Source organism: Sebastes umbrosus, chromosome 11, assembly GCF_015220745.1.
Source record: "Sebastes umbrosus isolate fSebUmb1 chromosome 11, fSebUmb1.pri, whole genome shotgun sequence".
Classification (NCBI taxonomy): domain Eukaryota; kingdom Metazoa; phylum Chordata; class Actinopteri; order Perciformes; family Sebastidae; genus Sebastes; species Sebastes umbrosus.
The window spans coordinates 28,884,627-28,901,733 of record NC_051279.1 but is presented as its reverse complement, the minus strand read 5'-3'; the positions used below and the strand labels follow the sequence as shown (position 1 = coordinate 28,901,733).

At 40.7% G+C, this 17,107-nt stretch overlaps 1 protein-coding gene across 1 annotated transcript in view; it reads right to left on the bottom strand.

Moving 5' to 3' along the window:
• si:dkey-122a22.2 overlaps positions 1–17,107 on the bottom strand; it is a 29,135-nt gene that overhangs the window by 2,938 nt on the left and 9,090 nt on the right. Inside the window, exon 8 of the mRNA XM_037784427.1 lies at positions 3,671–3,809. Coding sequence (XP_037640355.1) covers positions 3,671–3,809 — 139 coding nt within the window. The remainder of the gene's footprint in view (positions 1–3,670; positions 3,810–17,107) is intronic.

The following is a 17,107-nucleotide window of genomic DNA, read 5'->3' as shown; positions in this document are numbered from 1 at the left end:
CAGAACATTACCATAACTTACACTACAAGGCAACTTGTTATTTTCATATACTGTATAAACAATGAAAAACAAATTCAGAGAATAACTCCATGGATAGTTATTTGAGCAATCCCAATAAAAGCTTTGTTTAGTGAGTCTACTGGCAGAAGTGTTAAATCGAGCTATTCCACAGTCACAGTATGCCACCCTTTTGCCTAACTTCACACATATCAGCACCACATACTGACAGCATGCACATCCAAAAAACAAAAGCATAGCTCCGTTTTGCACATTATCGCTTTTTGCTCGTCTACAACCACCCCAGATGATTGCAGCGTCATTCCAAAATTGGACAGACATGAGATTTGAACAGTTGTGTGTATGTGTTGTAAGCAAGATCTTTAGAACAGCCCCCCCTCCCCCCATATCATTTATTATAACTGCACTTACAGTATGATCCTACTCTGATTGAATCCCTGAGCCAGAACTGCTGAACGTCTTCCAATGCCAGGAGAGACGTTAACACTCGAACTTCAACATTTGCATTTCCAAGATGATTTGGAAAAGAACTACAAGCCAATTTGAATGCACTGAAGTCTGTGTGCCCGGCTCATTCAATGAAGCAGCTCCAGACAGAATACTGATATGACATTGTAAATCTCAGTGTTAGTTGTCTGATTCTCCGGCTCAGGGCAGGGAAAGTTCACCACGCTACCGGGAAATATGTGACTCATAGACTGCATATAAGAACTGGACGTAGTCACCTTGACGTCACCCATTGGTTTGTAGACTGCAGTCTTGAAGCCTCGAGTTCGGCATTTTGGCCGTCACCATCTTGGCTTTTTGCAACCAGAAATGACACTAGAGGGTGGAGCTAAGTACAACCGAACACTGAATAAGACATTTTTAGGAGACCAAAAAGGTTACAATTAAATTTATGAACTGAAAACACACTGTGAAAGGGTTAAAGTTCTAAGACGAAAACACAGACAACTCCCAGACTGGACAACGCCGTGGTAGCGACCTGTCAATCACAAGGTAGCCACGCCCTAAAGCATCCCCTGCTTTATGGTCTATCTGACTCTAAATGGGACCATAATTTACTAAATGAACATCATGCTGTATTGAAGAAGACTTGAAACTAGCGATTGAGACCATAAACTCATGTTTAAAATGTTTACTAAGGTAATAAATCAAGTGAGAAGTAGGCTCGTTTTCTCATAGACTTCTATACAATCAGACTTCTTTTTGCAACCAGAGGAGTCGCCCCCTGCTGGCTGTTAGATAAAATGCAAATTTAAGGCACTTCAACACTGGCTTCACTTTTTAGACCCGGAGGTAGCTGGCTGCCTGATGTGAATTCTCAAACTGAGTAGAATCCCCCTTTAACTGTATCTATCGCCGACATGTGATGAGACCAGATAGCTTTGGTGCCGTTAACATACAGTAGCAGCAAACAATTCTGCTCCAGTTCAATTAAGCGATGGTTACAGAACATGCCCTTGAGAAATGGACTGCATGCTCTATTGAGTCCGGCGAGCTTGTGAATGTGTCTGTCTGTGTGTGTGTGTGTGTGTGTGTGTGTGCGTGCTATAACCTTCACTAGCCTGTCTGCAAAACCTTTCTCTGTCCTTGGAGAATCCCAGCACAATGATGTCCTTATCTCCTTGGCAACAACTGTAATACTTGAAAAGCTGAAATAGGTCCCCCATCACTACTGCCATCAAATCGTGGGTGGCTGGCAGCAGAGAACAAGGCGTCTTAACGAACCGCTCGCATTCATCCCGAGGCAGGCGTCATCGCATCACACGAGACAGCTGCAGCTAAAATGTAATGCTCGACGGATGTTAGAGATGTCAGAGTGTTCACAGAGGGTCACTAAAGTCGTTTCTCCAAAAAAAAAAAAAAAAGAGAATTTGAAGTAGGACAGTATGGTTTAAATGCAATAAACAGCTACTAAATTAGCTTTCCTGCTATAATCTCTCCTTCTCCACGTCCCTAATGCACCCTACATGAGTGTTTGTTTCCCTGCTATAATAAGGTGTCACTCTATACAGAGCATTATCCCATGTTACCAAAGACATTGGTTGTTGTTCATCACCAGAATCCATTACTACCCCTCTGCCTAAGATGTTTTCCATTGCAAGTAAAAAAAAATGACTACAGGACTTCATGGCAGGCAGACGTGTCAGCACTGTATGTGTTTTTTAAAAACAGATTCACAGCAGATCAGAGTGTGGACAGAGTGCAAAATAAATAAAAAAAAAACACTTTCCTGTAGAGAAACTTCATCTGCAACACACAGCAAAAAAAGTGTGTAGCTTATATTAACAGCCTTTTTCCTCACAGCCTGTATGACCTGTCAAAAGGCTGAGTTTACAATATAGCAGGCGTCAGGAGATACAGTGCAATTGCAGCGTCACGTCAGCTCCAGGAACGGGTTCAATTTTCATTTATTTTAAAAGTGACGTCTCGGCGTCATGTGCCAAATGCACAGTCTCTGACAATACGGAGACAAAACGCCTCTGCAATCATCACCCACTCGTATCTCTGCTGAGGAGGAGACATAATTATTCTCGCACTAGCACCATCCTGTGGCTGTAGTAGAGGAAAGATTTAAAAATGCCTGAAACATATATCACTTTTTTCCATCATGTTCTCAATTAGGTTAATGACAAGCCCAGAAATTGTCTGAGCAGAGGAACACTAAAAGTATAGTCTTCAGACTATAGAAATGTCATCTGTGGTGTGACAGCACCTCTCTACCCTGATGACTTGTTATATTTATCACCTCTAAATCGCCCAAGAACTGCTGTGGTCTGCGGTTCTAGGGCTGTCAATCGCTTAAAATATTTAACCGCGATTAATCTAATGATTGTCCATAGTTAATCACGATCAATCACATATTAATCACACATTTTTTTATATGTTCAAAAAATACTTTAAAGGGAGATTTGTCAAGTATTTACTATGATCAACATGGGAGTGGGAAAATGTGCTTCCTTTATGCAAATGTATGTATATATTTATTATTGGAAATCAATTAATAAAACAAAACAATGACAAATATTGTCCAGAAACCCTCACAGGTACTGCATTTAGCATAAAACAATATGCTCAAATCATAACGTGGCAAACTGCAGCCCAACAGGCAACAACAGCTGTTAGTGTATCAGTGTGCTGCCTTGACTATGACTTGCCCCAAACTGCATGTGATTATCATAAAGTGGGCATGTCTGTAAAGGGGAGACTCGTGGGTACCCATAGAACCCATTTTCATTCACATATCTGGAGGTCAAAGGACCCCTTTGAAAATGGACATGACAGTTTTTCTTCGCCAAAATTTAGTGTAAGTTTGAAGGGTAATTTAGCCTCCTTCACGACAAGCAGATATGACATGGTTGGTACCGATGGATTCCTTAGTTTTTTTTCTAGTTTCATATGATGCCAGTATCTTCACTCTCACTTTAAAACTGAGCCCGCTACAACCTAAAAATCACAAGTTGCGCTAAAGAATTAGCGGTGTTGAAATGAATTTGCGTTAACGTGTTATTATAACGTTAACTTTGACAGCCCTATTTTTTTCTTTTTAATTACTTGAACAATCTGTGTCACAGGCTTTGGGGCATACTTCATTGTAATGTGTGTGTATCTGTGTGTATGTGTGTGCGTGAGTGTGCATTAGCCTGACCTGGCGCTGGACAACCTCCTCTGAGACGTTTTCGCCTTTAAGAGTCGGTTCGATCACCCCGAGGATGATCAGCATTCGGCTCAGCCCTGTAGCTGCTGAAAACTGCCTGGTCTGGAGCGATGGCAACAGCTTACCGTACCTGAACAAACACACACACAAACATTCACACCCATTAAACTTTAGCAGGAGGCCAAACTAAAGTCTTAAGGTATAACAGTTTAACCATGCTGTTTTTTAAAGCTGCATCAATTGATTTTTGGCCGCTTGTAGGAAGCAAAAGAAGCTAAAAACACAAAAGCGTTATAACGGTGTTCTATCTAACGTGTTAGCAAATAATTGCCTATTTACACATCAAGCAGACATGGAGTAAGCATTAATAAGTAAGCAATAATTTGGACGTCAGATCTGCCCTTTCTCTGTTTACCATTTAGATCTTTAGCTTGCTAAATGCTAAATTCTATGTTTGTTTGTGGCACAATAACGTTAAGTCAGTTTATCAGAGCTTTTTTCCGATGGAAACAGCCTACTGCTACTGCTACTGTTGGAAGAAAAGGTGAAGAGAGTTTGTGGGCCGTAAATCCAAAACAAAATTGTGTTAAAAGATGCTAAAAGGCTCCAAAAAGCTAAGAAAGACTGCAGAGGTGCATCACTACCAGCGATCTCTCCTTCAAATTAAACCAGTCATTTGATCAGTAAGTCTCGACCACAGGTTTTCCAATAGTCTTTAAAGCAGAGCTTATCAATCTTTTTTCAGCCAAGGACCCCTTACTAGATACAGAATATGCCGAAGAGCCCCTCATGTATGTCCCTTGGAATAATTTAACGCAGCCTATTTTTTACACTTCTATAGTCTTAGTTATGTGAAAGAACAACACAAGAGAAATGTACTAGAAAGATATTAGACATGTATTAAACATATTTGCAGATTCTAAGAGCTATAGATTTGTTAGATTAGAACGTAATTTATTAACTATTATACTGTAGATTTAAAAATGAAAATATTATTTGTTGAACTATGAAGCCTTTTGTATAAAAATATATATATCATGATGATTTAAATGAATGAATCTGAAAACTTTGAGAATCACTGCCTTAAAGTCCTTGGATCTTCAAGTATAAGATCAAGTTAGTCTTAATTTGTGCTGCTCAACAATATGCTGAAAGTTCTGAATGGTTCTCTTACCAGCTGGTAAGACTGTTATCAGGTCATTAAATGAGCGTTATCAGTGGTTATCAGCCTCATAGATGCGGGTCAGAAAGGGCCTGCTATACCCATTAGTAGGTTTTATCATCGATTCACATGGGCGTGACCTCTAGCTGTTGCTTTTAAGTTTCGCTTTCACTTTTACAACATAGTAGGTGTGAGAGGCCCCTACTGACCCACATCTATGAGGCTTATAACAACTGATAAAGCACATTTAATGAGCTGATAACAGTATCAAATCGAATCGAATCAGGTGCTATTACAACAACAAGGGTGCTTTTATCATCACAATAACAGCGACTCAAGCAAAGTCACACAATTCCTCTAGTCTTTTTAAACCCTAAAATCTAAAACTTTCTCTTCGAAAAACATTTGCCTGGGGAATGAGAAATACTCTTTTTTTTTGGCAGATGAGAGAAGAAGAGCTGTGGGATTTTGTAACTCAGGAGGCCCAATCGGTCTCGGCTCACTGGTGCTCTGAATTGGCTGGTCTCAGCCTGTGGAGCCCAATCAATAGTGCCGTGCGCCGGCTGCCGCCACCGCCGCGCTGCGCAGCCTGCCCCTACACGCAGCCAACACGCTGTAGATCAGCCCCCCCCTGCACCGGGAAACACTCGCTCCTGTCTTTAGTCTTACTCCTGATCTGGGCTAGACATAAAGCACTGTGCCCCTGTGTCCCATCAGCTTCTCTCTGCTATATTCAATCATACAGCCAATTTCAATACCTGATAAATAACTAAGAATCACCTTTTGAAAATATGAACTTATATGCTACTGCAATGCAACCAATGCTTATTTCATCATTTCATTATTTGTTGATTATTTTACCAACTAATTGGTTAAATTATCCAGTCTATAAAATCACCCCTGATCTTTCCCTTAATGCCACTGTGAGGTTGACATTTGGGTTTTTTAGTAAAATGTCTCAACAGCTATTGGATGGATTGCTGGAAAATTCAGTAAATACATTTATGTAGTTTTATTAAATTTGGAGACTGATTTCCTTTTTGCCTTTATCCCAATATATCTATTATTGCCCGTTATTTTGTATCTTCATTTTTTTTTTTTTTAAATTATTGTTTTTGGGGGGCATTTTTAAGCATTTATTGATAGGACAGTGGATAGAGTCTTGGAAAGGGGGAGAGAGAGAGATGACATGCGGAACCCGGGTCCACCGCGGCTAGGCCTGAGCCTTGGCCATACATGGGCGCCCGCTCTACCGACTGAGCTAACCAGGCACCCTTGTATCTTCATTTTTAATGATAATAAGACATATGCCAATTAAAAGTGTCTGTGATTCTAATCCAGGCCTACACTTTGTCAAATTCAGCAATTGCTTCACAGTCCGCTATATGTTTCTTCTGTGTTTGCGCTGGAAAAAAATCCAGTGTTAATGATACACAGCCCTCGCTCTGTAAACGGGAAACAAACTAAGTGGACCGGACCAAGCCACGAGGGCTGTAAGCACTACCTACATTCAAAGCTTCTATTGAGTTTTTTGAATGAAGCGTAGAGTGTCTGTTAATAAGCTACAGCAGAATATTTCATTAGACAAATACATGTTGGGAATTTTGGAAATTATTTAGTTACATTGATCTCTTTTTCAATAGCTAAATTTTGACTTTTGGACTGAGACAGCGGCACACACGGTGGCAGTGCCCGGCCAGTTGTGTGTGTGTTTGTATTTTTTAAATAATTAATATAGCCTACAGAACAGTCCCGTAGTCTTTGCCTCAGACGGACGACTTCTCACGGCCGTTTTCATTTTGTTGAAGGCTGAACCCGCCGCGCTCTGCTGCCACACTGGAGACTGGAATTACCAGACTCTCTGAACGTGGGATTTCCGAATCCTGCAAGCATTCGCTTCACCGGGAGGAAATCCTGCAGCATGCGCTCCTTCTGCACCAGTGGTGGAGCTGCACTGGCACCGTTATGTGACCCGTAGTCACAGACGCACTCCCGGACAGCCTTCAGATATTTCCATCATTGTTAAAAAAAATTCAGACGGAAAATATTCGGTTAACGTGACCTCTGTCTGATTGGAAACGTGGGGAGAGAGAGGGATATGACGACCAGCGAGTCATAACCGTGACGTTACGGTTATGGTTAGCCATTAGGCTACCTGAGCACCCAAACTTTTCTGCTAGCATGGCTGCAGACTTTTTTTAAACAACTGATCGTTTATCAAATATGTCATTGATGAATTTTTCATTCAATTGACTATCAGTCATTCTCGAACTGAAACTTGAGCTACAACAGCACAAGTCAGTAGTGCAGTATACTTTTTACAACAGGCAGGCTCTAGCGCTGCTTCACTGCCATTATACCGATCATATCAAACTTACATCATAAATGTGCACTTTGCAGTTGTAAAATAACCCATTTCACCTGTTGTTGATATGACATGTTGCCAGCTAAAGAACGGTAACTTGAAATATCAAGCTCTGCTCCGGCAAAGCATGTCAGCAGCACTGATTGGCCAGATAAAGCTGATACAAACAGCGGAGAATGGTTGTTCAACTGCTACAAATGGCTGTGTAAAGATACCGTATCTGCCATATTCAGTCCCTGCAGGTCAATAATAGAAACATGCAGAAGCGGGGGGGAGAGAAACAAGCCGACCGTTCTAATTTTCAGTCTTCGGTCGACAGAGAAAACTTTTCAAATCAGACCTCCGGAGAGTGACATTTTGACATTTTCATCTTCCTTGCCACAGTTTTCCCCCCGAAGTCATTCTGGCACCACAATTTAGAAGCGACTCTTCGACCTGGCTCTTAAGGGACTTCTCAGTCTCTGCACATTTTCCACCTGTCACCCTTTTCCTACCCCTTGATTCCAAAAATAAAAGGGGAAAAAAAAAACCTCTTTCCCTATCAGCCCCCTAGTTCCAATCTGGCCAAATCATTCCTGGGTCTGGCATTGAACATTATTTCAAGGATTCTCCAGCCACCTGTCCTATTCCCTCCTCTTTTTTCCATTTTTAATTCTGCCCCGGAGTGAGGATTATGCGAAGCAAGGCATGCGTGTCAAAGGGAAATTTAGTGGGTAAAGACAGCCAAGATTGGCGGGATGAATTAAACAGATAACGGGAGGAGACGAAGTGGGGGAACCATGTAGAGCAAAACGCCTCACCGATGTTGGTCATTTCAGAGGGGCTCTTTTTTTTTTTCCTCCCCACAGGAGCGAGGAGGCAATATCTAAATTAATAAAGTGATGAAATGAGTTTGTGCCGTGGACTTTCTGCTGTTTGACTTTCCCATCTGGATTAGTGCAGGCTGAATGGACGCTCTGTTACTTTTGTTACAACTGCGCAATTCACTGTCGGAATTTGGCCCTGTAGTGATAAGGCTCCCCTCCTCCTCCTCATTACCATCTCATTCCATATGCAGGGCCTCTGTTACCTGAGAGCCTGCTCACACACAAAACACGAACTATTACACGAGCTTCTGCCAACTATTACAATGAACGGAGAACATTTAAACACCGACTATTACATGAGGCTCAACTAACTATTACGCCGAAGGAACATTTATCATAAAAAAAAAACGGTTACTGCAAAGACTTCCAGAGACAAAAAGGAGAGCATATGGACATGGACCTCATCATGTTCATGATGAGGCCTCCAACTCTCACACAGGCAGGACAATTTTGGCCTTATTGTGAAGAATTGACTTGTTAGAATCAAGATTCATCACAGTAAACAGTCTAACTGTAGATCCCCACAGATGGAACATTAAACCCCAAATTTGACATGGTGCATAACACAAGGCTGTAATCCCGTAATACAATCTAAATTTGTAGTTCATGAGTCTTACACAGTTTCACAGAGCTAAATATGGTCTTAACGTAGTAAAACATAGTGTTGAAATCAAGACAAAACAGTAAGCTTTAAAAAGGTGTGACATACGGGCTTCATGCTGGTGGCCATACACGAACAATTTTTTTGTTGTTTTTGTTCGTATCCACGATTTATCTGAGATATGTTGTTCTTATTTATTGTTTCTTATTTTTGGGCTTTTATTGCTATATTTATATGTATTTATATGGTTCTTATTGTAACTTGTCCCTCCAACTACCCCATGCCTTTAATAGGTTTCCTTTGACTTAACTAATTATTGGTTGTCTGTTGTATGTATGGATGTATGGACTGGGAATGCTACAAATGAAATGCCCCCTTGGGGATAAATAAAGTTGTCTGAACTGAACTGAACTGAACTGATTTGTTCTTATTTTGTTAGTTTTGTTAGCTATGTGGGATGCACCAATTTTGCTCTTCTCTTCAGTAAGAAGACATTTTACGAGTGGTCGAGAGCACTCTTACCAAGATAAGAAAAAAAACATCTTGTTTTCACCACCCACAAATTGTTTGTCCAAGGAAACATAAGTTTTAAATCTGAGCAACATAAGAAAATGCATGAATATCACATAATCAAATTTAAATTATTATATGTTTTAGAGTAATTATAATGATTGGATTATTAAATTTGTGGGCTAAAGAAATACTATCCATCAATCCATTAAATACTATAAAAAGCCTGTTCAGCTTCTGAACGGATTACAAACTGCTATGAGATGCTTTTTTGATTTTCCTGTATTTGCCTTAACAGAACCTCCATTTCACTGCTGCTGTTCTAGATTTTCCCAATTTATGATCAACGTTACCTATGCTAATACCTGCTCTTATATAGTGTTCAGGGGTGTTACCTATGCTAACACCTGCAAATGTTTATACTTCTGGTGAATATAATCCAATCAATCTTATTTCTATATAAGTATTATACAGTTCCCTTTGTTAACACCTTACTTTGAAAACCGGATGTAGTCAAATGTGTATACTTCTGCTAACTTCTCCAAGGTCATCTCTAGCTCTCTCGTGAGCTCCGTTCTCTTTATACATCCATGGTCAGCTCCATCGGGGCCGTTTGAATGCATTTAATATAAATGTCAGTATATGGGTGCTCTACAGTTGTAGCGTCGACCGATTTGATCACAGAGATGAGGGTGACGGATGGCTTGACCGCACGTTACCGCAATACGATGACGTTTCCTGTCCTAACCTTTAGCCATGATGTCTAGCTCTGCTTTACCTGGCAATGTGTGAAACCCAAAGTGTTTCCATACTTTACTGGATGTGTAGTGTTTATCACTTTGGATTTAACATGTGAGGGTGCAGGTCGTATCCACGCAGACCCTCTGCCGTTTTCTACTTTTTCGTTTTGGCTCGCCGCGGCCGGCTGCTGTTTGATTTGGTTGACGGATACAGAACGGATATGACGTTACGTTACTCAGACTACAACAATAAAAGCAGTTACTTCCCTTTACCTCCACATAGACTCAAATTAAGCAAATATATCGCATTAAAAAAATCTATTTCAAAATTGTAAAAAAAAAAATTGTAATAGGGTGAATCAATTTTTTCCCCCACCTGTAGTAGAAATATGGTGGAGCAACATGGTGGACTCCATGAAGAGGACCCGCTCCCTATGTAGATATGAAAGGGCTCATTCTAAGCTAACGAAAATACATTGATTATTAGTTTCAGATGTTTGTACACTAATGAAAACATAGTTATGAATATTGTATTCAATTGCTGCCAATAATAAACAATACACAATGGTCCTTTAATAGTCTGTTTTTAAGTTAGGTTTTTTATAATCTATTTTGTAGTTTTGTGGTTGATTACTGAATGTACACATCATATGTTATGCCAAGCAGAAAAATAACATTTTGATTGTAATCAAAGCAAAAGAATGAACCACTGTTCCTTGATATAGTAAATGCATTCTGGTTACATTAATTACATAAACTATGCTGGTTCTACTTTTGTGAACGCTCAAAGACAGTTGATGAATGTATTCTAACTACCATAATTATTGTACAGTCCATTTTTAGAAACATACCTGCTTCATAACAAGTCTGATAATCAGACTTAATTGCCATTTCGTTTCACTTCATTCATTCAGTTTGAATCGCTGAGCAAATCTGAGGGATGTGGCAATTCAGAGGTCTGGAACCAGGCTACTTTATTTTACTACTACTACACACAAAATGGAGACCAATGTGTGTGTCATGGAAATCTCAACATTTTTGAAAGTGTTTGCTAAGCTATGCAGAGGTTACACCTGCTCAGGAAGCTTAATGACTTCAGGGTGAACCAGAATATTCTTGAAATGGTGTACAGGAATCTGGTGGAAAGTCTTTTAACATGGTCATTTGGTACGGACACTTGAATGTCAAATGTAAAGGGAAACTGTCAAGAATGGTTAACACGGCCAGTAAGATTATAAGGAAACCACAGATGCAACTAAGCAGCATGCAGGCATGTAGTGAATACCAAAAAGAAAGCTGTGACCCGACCCATCCATTGTACCCACAATTTGAATTGCTTCCCTCAGGAAGGCGCTTTAGACTGCCACGAGACACCAAAAATGTCTCTAAGAAATCATTTGTCCCAAGCGCAATTAAATTATCAAATACATAGTTAATCCCCCTCACCCCCGCCCTGCGCTGAATTTGCACATTTGTCTCATGTTTGCAGAATTTGCACATTCTACATTTATAATAGGCTATATGGAACTGTATTTGATTGTATATGATTGAACTCCAAGCTCCTCCAATGTTTTTACTGTTGCTTAATATTGTCTTATTTGTAACTCATGTTGATTGTGGTGAAGCAAAGGACAATTTTTTACACATTGTAGACAATAAAGTTTCTAACTAACTAACTTAAAATCATTTTAAATTGGGAATAAGCAGAAAACTGCCCAAATGCCAACTGAAGTAAAAAGGTGAGAACCCCATGGTCCAAGATGTAATACCAAGTATGAACACAAGGTGTCATTCTTGCACTGCAGCCGACGACGTTCTGATCCCAGCATCCTCCTGTCTCAGCCTTCCTCCCTGCATCAATACCATAGATTACACAGGGGGTAAATACACAGGGACCGCAGCAGCCCTGATTCATTAGTGGAGCGCAACAGCAATAGTTACGCTTACAGTGGTTCTAATTACTATTAATTGGCATTCCTGGCTCGTCTGGGAGTCTCTGGATGAGGGGGGAGGATCTGGGGAAGGAGCTGGGGGGGGGGGGGCAGCTGAGTCAGGAGAGGATGGGAGGCCAACACACTGGGAGCCATTACGGAACTGTGAAGCATAATGAATCGCACACTGTTGGAGCCTTCTGTATGGAACCTATATACTGTATAGCGTACTGTATATTCGTACTATAGTAATACAGTTCAAATTTGTTTTTTCTTTCACTGAAGCTATACAAAACATAACATATATTAAGATTTTCTACATGTCAAATATCTTCTCTATTAAAAATGTCTTGACATTTTACATAAAAAATCTTTATATGTTTATTTTTTAACTAATTGTGTGTGCAGAAGAAAACACTTGAAATATTCTTCCCATTTTTGTCATTTAAAGTCAACCAATAGTCCCTATGTCATGCTTCTGCCAGGCTGCATCTTCTACTATTGCTTCATTTTACTTCCTGCTGTCCAAACTTTTTCAATGTCCATCTCTCTCTTCCTTCATTCCTCTATCTCCCTCTTTCCCTCCCTCCATCCATCCATCCATCCATCCATCCATCGGCCCATGGCCGGGTGATTGCTGCCAATCTCAGCTGAGGATCCCTGGAGGGGTTTAGAGCCGGGCTGTGCTCCAGTGGGTTATTGAACGCTGCTCGCGGTGAAAGCGAATGGGCTCTGAGGGGGGAGACTGGATATGTCATCGCTGGTTGACACTGTTTACCAATGAAGGAAGAGTAGACCAGAGTGTGAGAGAGCAAGCTAATGCTAAGAGATTATATAAGGCCAATTATGGTGTTAAATTAACAACTGTAGCGTCAGAGTACTGAAATGTTTAAATATCACAGCAATGTAAGGTACAGTAGGGAAGAGAGGAGAGGAGAGGAGAGGAGAGGAGAGGAGACTAGAGGAAACTAGATTAGATGAGAGGAGAGGCGACTAGAGGAAAAGAGACTAGAGGAAACTAGATGAGAGGAGAGTAGAGGAAACTAGATGAGAGGAGAGGAGAAGAGAGAATACTAGAGGAGGAGAGGAGACGCAAGGAGAGGAGACAAAACTAGAGGAGAGGAGAAGAGAGGAGACTAGAGGAAACTAGAGGAGAGGAGAGGAGAGGAAAGGAGAGGAGACTAGAGGAAACTAGAGGAGAGGAGAGGAGAGGAGACTAGAGGAAACTAGATGAGGAAACTAGAGGAGAGGAGAGGAGAAGAGAGGAGAGGAGAGGAGAGGAGAGGAGAAGAGAGGAGAGGACAGGAGATTCTGTTAGGCCTGTAAATCTAATGCTGTGAGGGGGGACAGAAACCCTCTTCTTGTCCCTCATATTAAACCCTGTCTGGATTATAAATCAAACCAAATGCAGCAGTTGTGACACTCCGATCGGTCGTCAGTCAAAGTGACAGTCATACGCTGCCTGTCATACAGAGCAGGCTCCAGGTGAGCTGCACAACACATCTCTATCTGCTACACACTACAGCAAGCTGTGTGGGTGACTGGGTGATGATATGCATATACAGTAGGTACAGTGCATAAATGTTTTTGTGATCGTGACTGTGTGCAGGCCTTGCTGAGCATATTAATGACAGGTATTATGATGAATGGGGCAGAGAGTCTCGTTTTTGTTTTGGGACTCAGAACTCAATCAGGCTACCATCCCGGCCTGCAGCCACAGCTGTTAGGACAACACTGTGACACTCACCTCACACGCTCCCCCAGCAGCCACTTACATGCACTCAATACACTGTAGATTCATACATAATATAAGCTTGAATATAAAGCAAAACAAACCGCAGAAAGCAGAAAACGGCAGAGGGTCTGCGTGGATACGACCTGCACCCTCACATGTTAAATCAAACGTGGTAAAAACTACACATACAGTAAAGTATGGAAACACTTTGGGTTTCACACATTGACAGGAAAAGCAGAGCTAGACATCATGACTAAAGCTGCATGCTAACTCTGTCATGGACAGGAAGCGTTATCGTATTGCGGTAACGTGCGGTCGAGTCGGCCGTCACTCTCATCTCCGTTGTCAAATGGGCCGACGCTACAACTGTAGAGCACCCACATACTGACATTTATGTTAAATGCATTCAAATGGAGCTGATCATGGATGTATAAAGAGAACGGAGCTGACAGGAGAGCTAACGACGACCTTGGCAAAGTTAGAGGAAGTATACAAATGTGACTATGTCCGGTTTTCCAAATAAGATGTTAACAAAGGGAACTGTATATACAAAATACATATATGGAAGTAAGATTGATTGGCTTATATTCACTAGAAGTATAAAACATTACATGTCCCTTATAAATGTAAAAGAAAATACCACTAATTTGAGAGGAAACTGTCTTTATTCTTTGATTTTTGGGTTACTGGAAACATTTTATTATAGATAATTCCTGACAATGACTGATATATTTGACTTCAGGACATCTGTAACTACATACTTAAAAAAAGTTTTACTGCATTAATTTAGATATTTTCCAAAGTAAAAGTCCCTAGTGTATGAGCGTATAAGTGTATGATTCAACTTTTTCCCATGGTCTAGTGTTAAAAAAGTGAACAGAAATCGCAAAAAATCGTAATATCAAATCACAATACTTGTAGAATCGCAGTACTTCAAAAATCGCAATTCATATTGAATCGGCACCAAAGTATCGTGATAGTATCGAATCGGGAGATGGGTGTATCGTCCCAGCCCTAATAACTACAGACTTTGTGTGTCAGCATCAAACTCAAATCATCATCAAAATAAAAAAAACGAACACTTTAAAGAACTAAGATGCGGAGGGAAAGGATGAGGAGACTTTCAAGTGGTTCTCCTGTGAGGACTCAGTAATGGTACATTAAAACGGAGAGTTTGCCAATCAATCAGCATTCATTAAATTGGAAGGACCATCCCATTAGACGAAAGCATTCCCCACTGTTTCTGCTCTCTGAGCAAATATATTCCCCATGGGGTAAATTAGTTTTATACTACACACGCACACACACACACACACACACACACTCACACTCACACACACTCGCCTGCAGGAAGACAGGAAACACACACACTTAGACACACACACACACACACACACTTGAGTGTGTAAACGAACAGCTGAATTCCTTCTTTTAAACAAAAGATGAAAGAATTGTCTGTGTCATTCCTGTGGTTATATTTATTAGAACCTTTGATGGCATTTCTCTAATTCCAGTGTGAGTCTCTCACCAGTGATGGTCATCTAGAGAAACCACAGAGCCTGATTATTATTATAAAACCAACAGTATGTGTCAACGTGTTACTCATTGTTTGGGCTTAGTACACAACATGGTTTTCATGATCGATCAATCTGTTGATGATGACTTAGTTTATAAAATGACAGAAAATAGTGAAACATTCACCTCACATTTTCCTGATGTCTTCATATGTCTTGTTTTGTCCAACAAACAGCCAAAGATGTACAGTTTACAATTATAGAACACTAAAAAAACAGAAAATATTCACCCGTGTGAAGCTGGAATCAGAGAATTTGGGGTATTTTTTCTTACAAAAACATGATTAATCGATTATCAAAATAGTTTTGTTTTTTTTCTATCGACAACCTTGATGACATATTCCAGGTTTGCTGGTTTGGAAATAACTGGAAGGGTTAGTTCGGCTTTTTGAAGTGGGGTTGTATGTATACTCGCACGTTCTGCGAGGTCAAATTACTCTTTTTGTGAACGTAGTCTGGTGTCTTTGAAGAGAGCGCTATAACGGCTTAAGTTCTCTGTCTGAAAGGGCCGTCTGCCGGCGAGGTAAAGCGGCTGTGGACACGAGCAACATAAAAAACTTATTTCAGCCACCTGAAAAAAGCTATATCAGTGCACGCTATATTTAAAATATTTTTATTTGTATTATTTTATAATGATTTATTATAATTACTTTTAATTTTATTATTATTTTTATTTATAATATTTTCACCGCTTCTCTTCCGTTCTAGTCACCAAACATGACGCAAGTTCCCAATAAGGGAAATGATAATGCCCAAGCATATAATCATTTTACACCAAAGTGTGCTTTCAACTTTGTGGCAACTCTCTCCTGTTTCAACATGACAACATCCCCGTGAACATCACAGCCAGAGCCCTGACCTCAACCCCATTCAACACCTTGGGAATGAACTGGAACTTTGAATGTCGTCCATCAACAACAGCCGACCTCACTAGAGCTCTTGTGGCTGAAGGGGTGCTGGTATGGCCGTATATTACTGGCCATAGCTTTGGAATGAAATGTCCTCCAATCACATACAGTATGTGTATATTGGCCATCTCTTTGAATCCTTTTAGCCATGTGGTGTATGTTTTATCCCAGTAAGGAGACAAAGTAAGCAAACAAACGGGGATGCTGTACGTGCACAGTAAGGAGCTATATTCACGTGGGGAGATGCGATGCTTCCACTGCTTGTGAGCTGCTGAAACACAGACTGACAGCACTGAGTGACTCAAACCAGTGGCTCTCATCCAGAATGTAATTTGTCCAGACGTACACTGGGGCTTCTCCTAATCTCTGACGCTAGACCCATTGCTTGATTTTCCATCAGGCAGCATTATCTTTGCCCGCAAGGAAATGAGACACATGCTGCGACGCCTGCAGGAAATCTACAGGAAAATCCCAAATAAGAAAGCTGACCCCTTACAACAAGTGCACACAAGCAAATGCCTATACACACACACGGACACACACATACACAAGCATGCATTCTCAAGAGATGGTGGCGATTCATTTTGTAAGATGTAACAGAAGTAATTTGGGGAGTGAGCCTCTGTTAATGAGCGGCTCTTTGATGTGTAAATCCTCCGGTCCCAGTGCAAAGCTGATACGGTCTCCCCACAATCCTGCTCAGGTGCAGCCCTGCTCCCCTTCTGCCATACTTATCTTGTGTACCAAATACTGTAAGACCTCCGACAGCTCATAACCCCGTATCTAAGAGAGGGAACTACGCACCTGCATGCAACCTCGCTGAACGAAAAAAAAAAGAGGAAAATGAGGACGAAAGTTGACGAATGCCATCGGCACTACGATGCTGCGCTGCATCTCCTCTATCTTCATACTGTATATGCCATTCCTGTTTCTATTTTCACTCCGCCATGGAAATCAGACAACGATGATAAAATTATGTTTGACGAAGTAAATGTAAGTCTTTTCATTTCGCCGTTGCTTCTCCACGGAATAATTG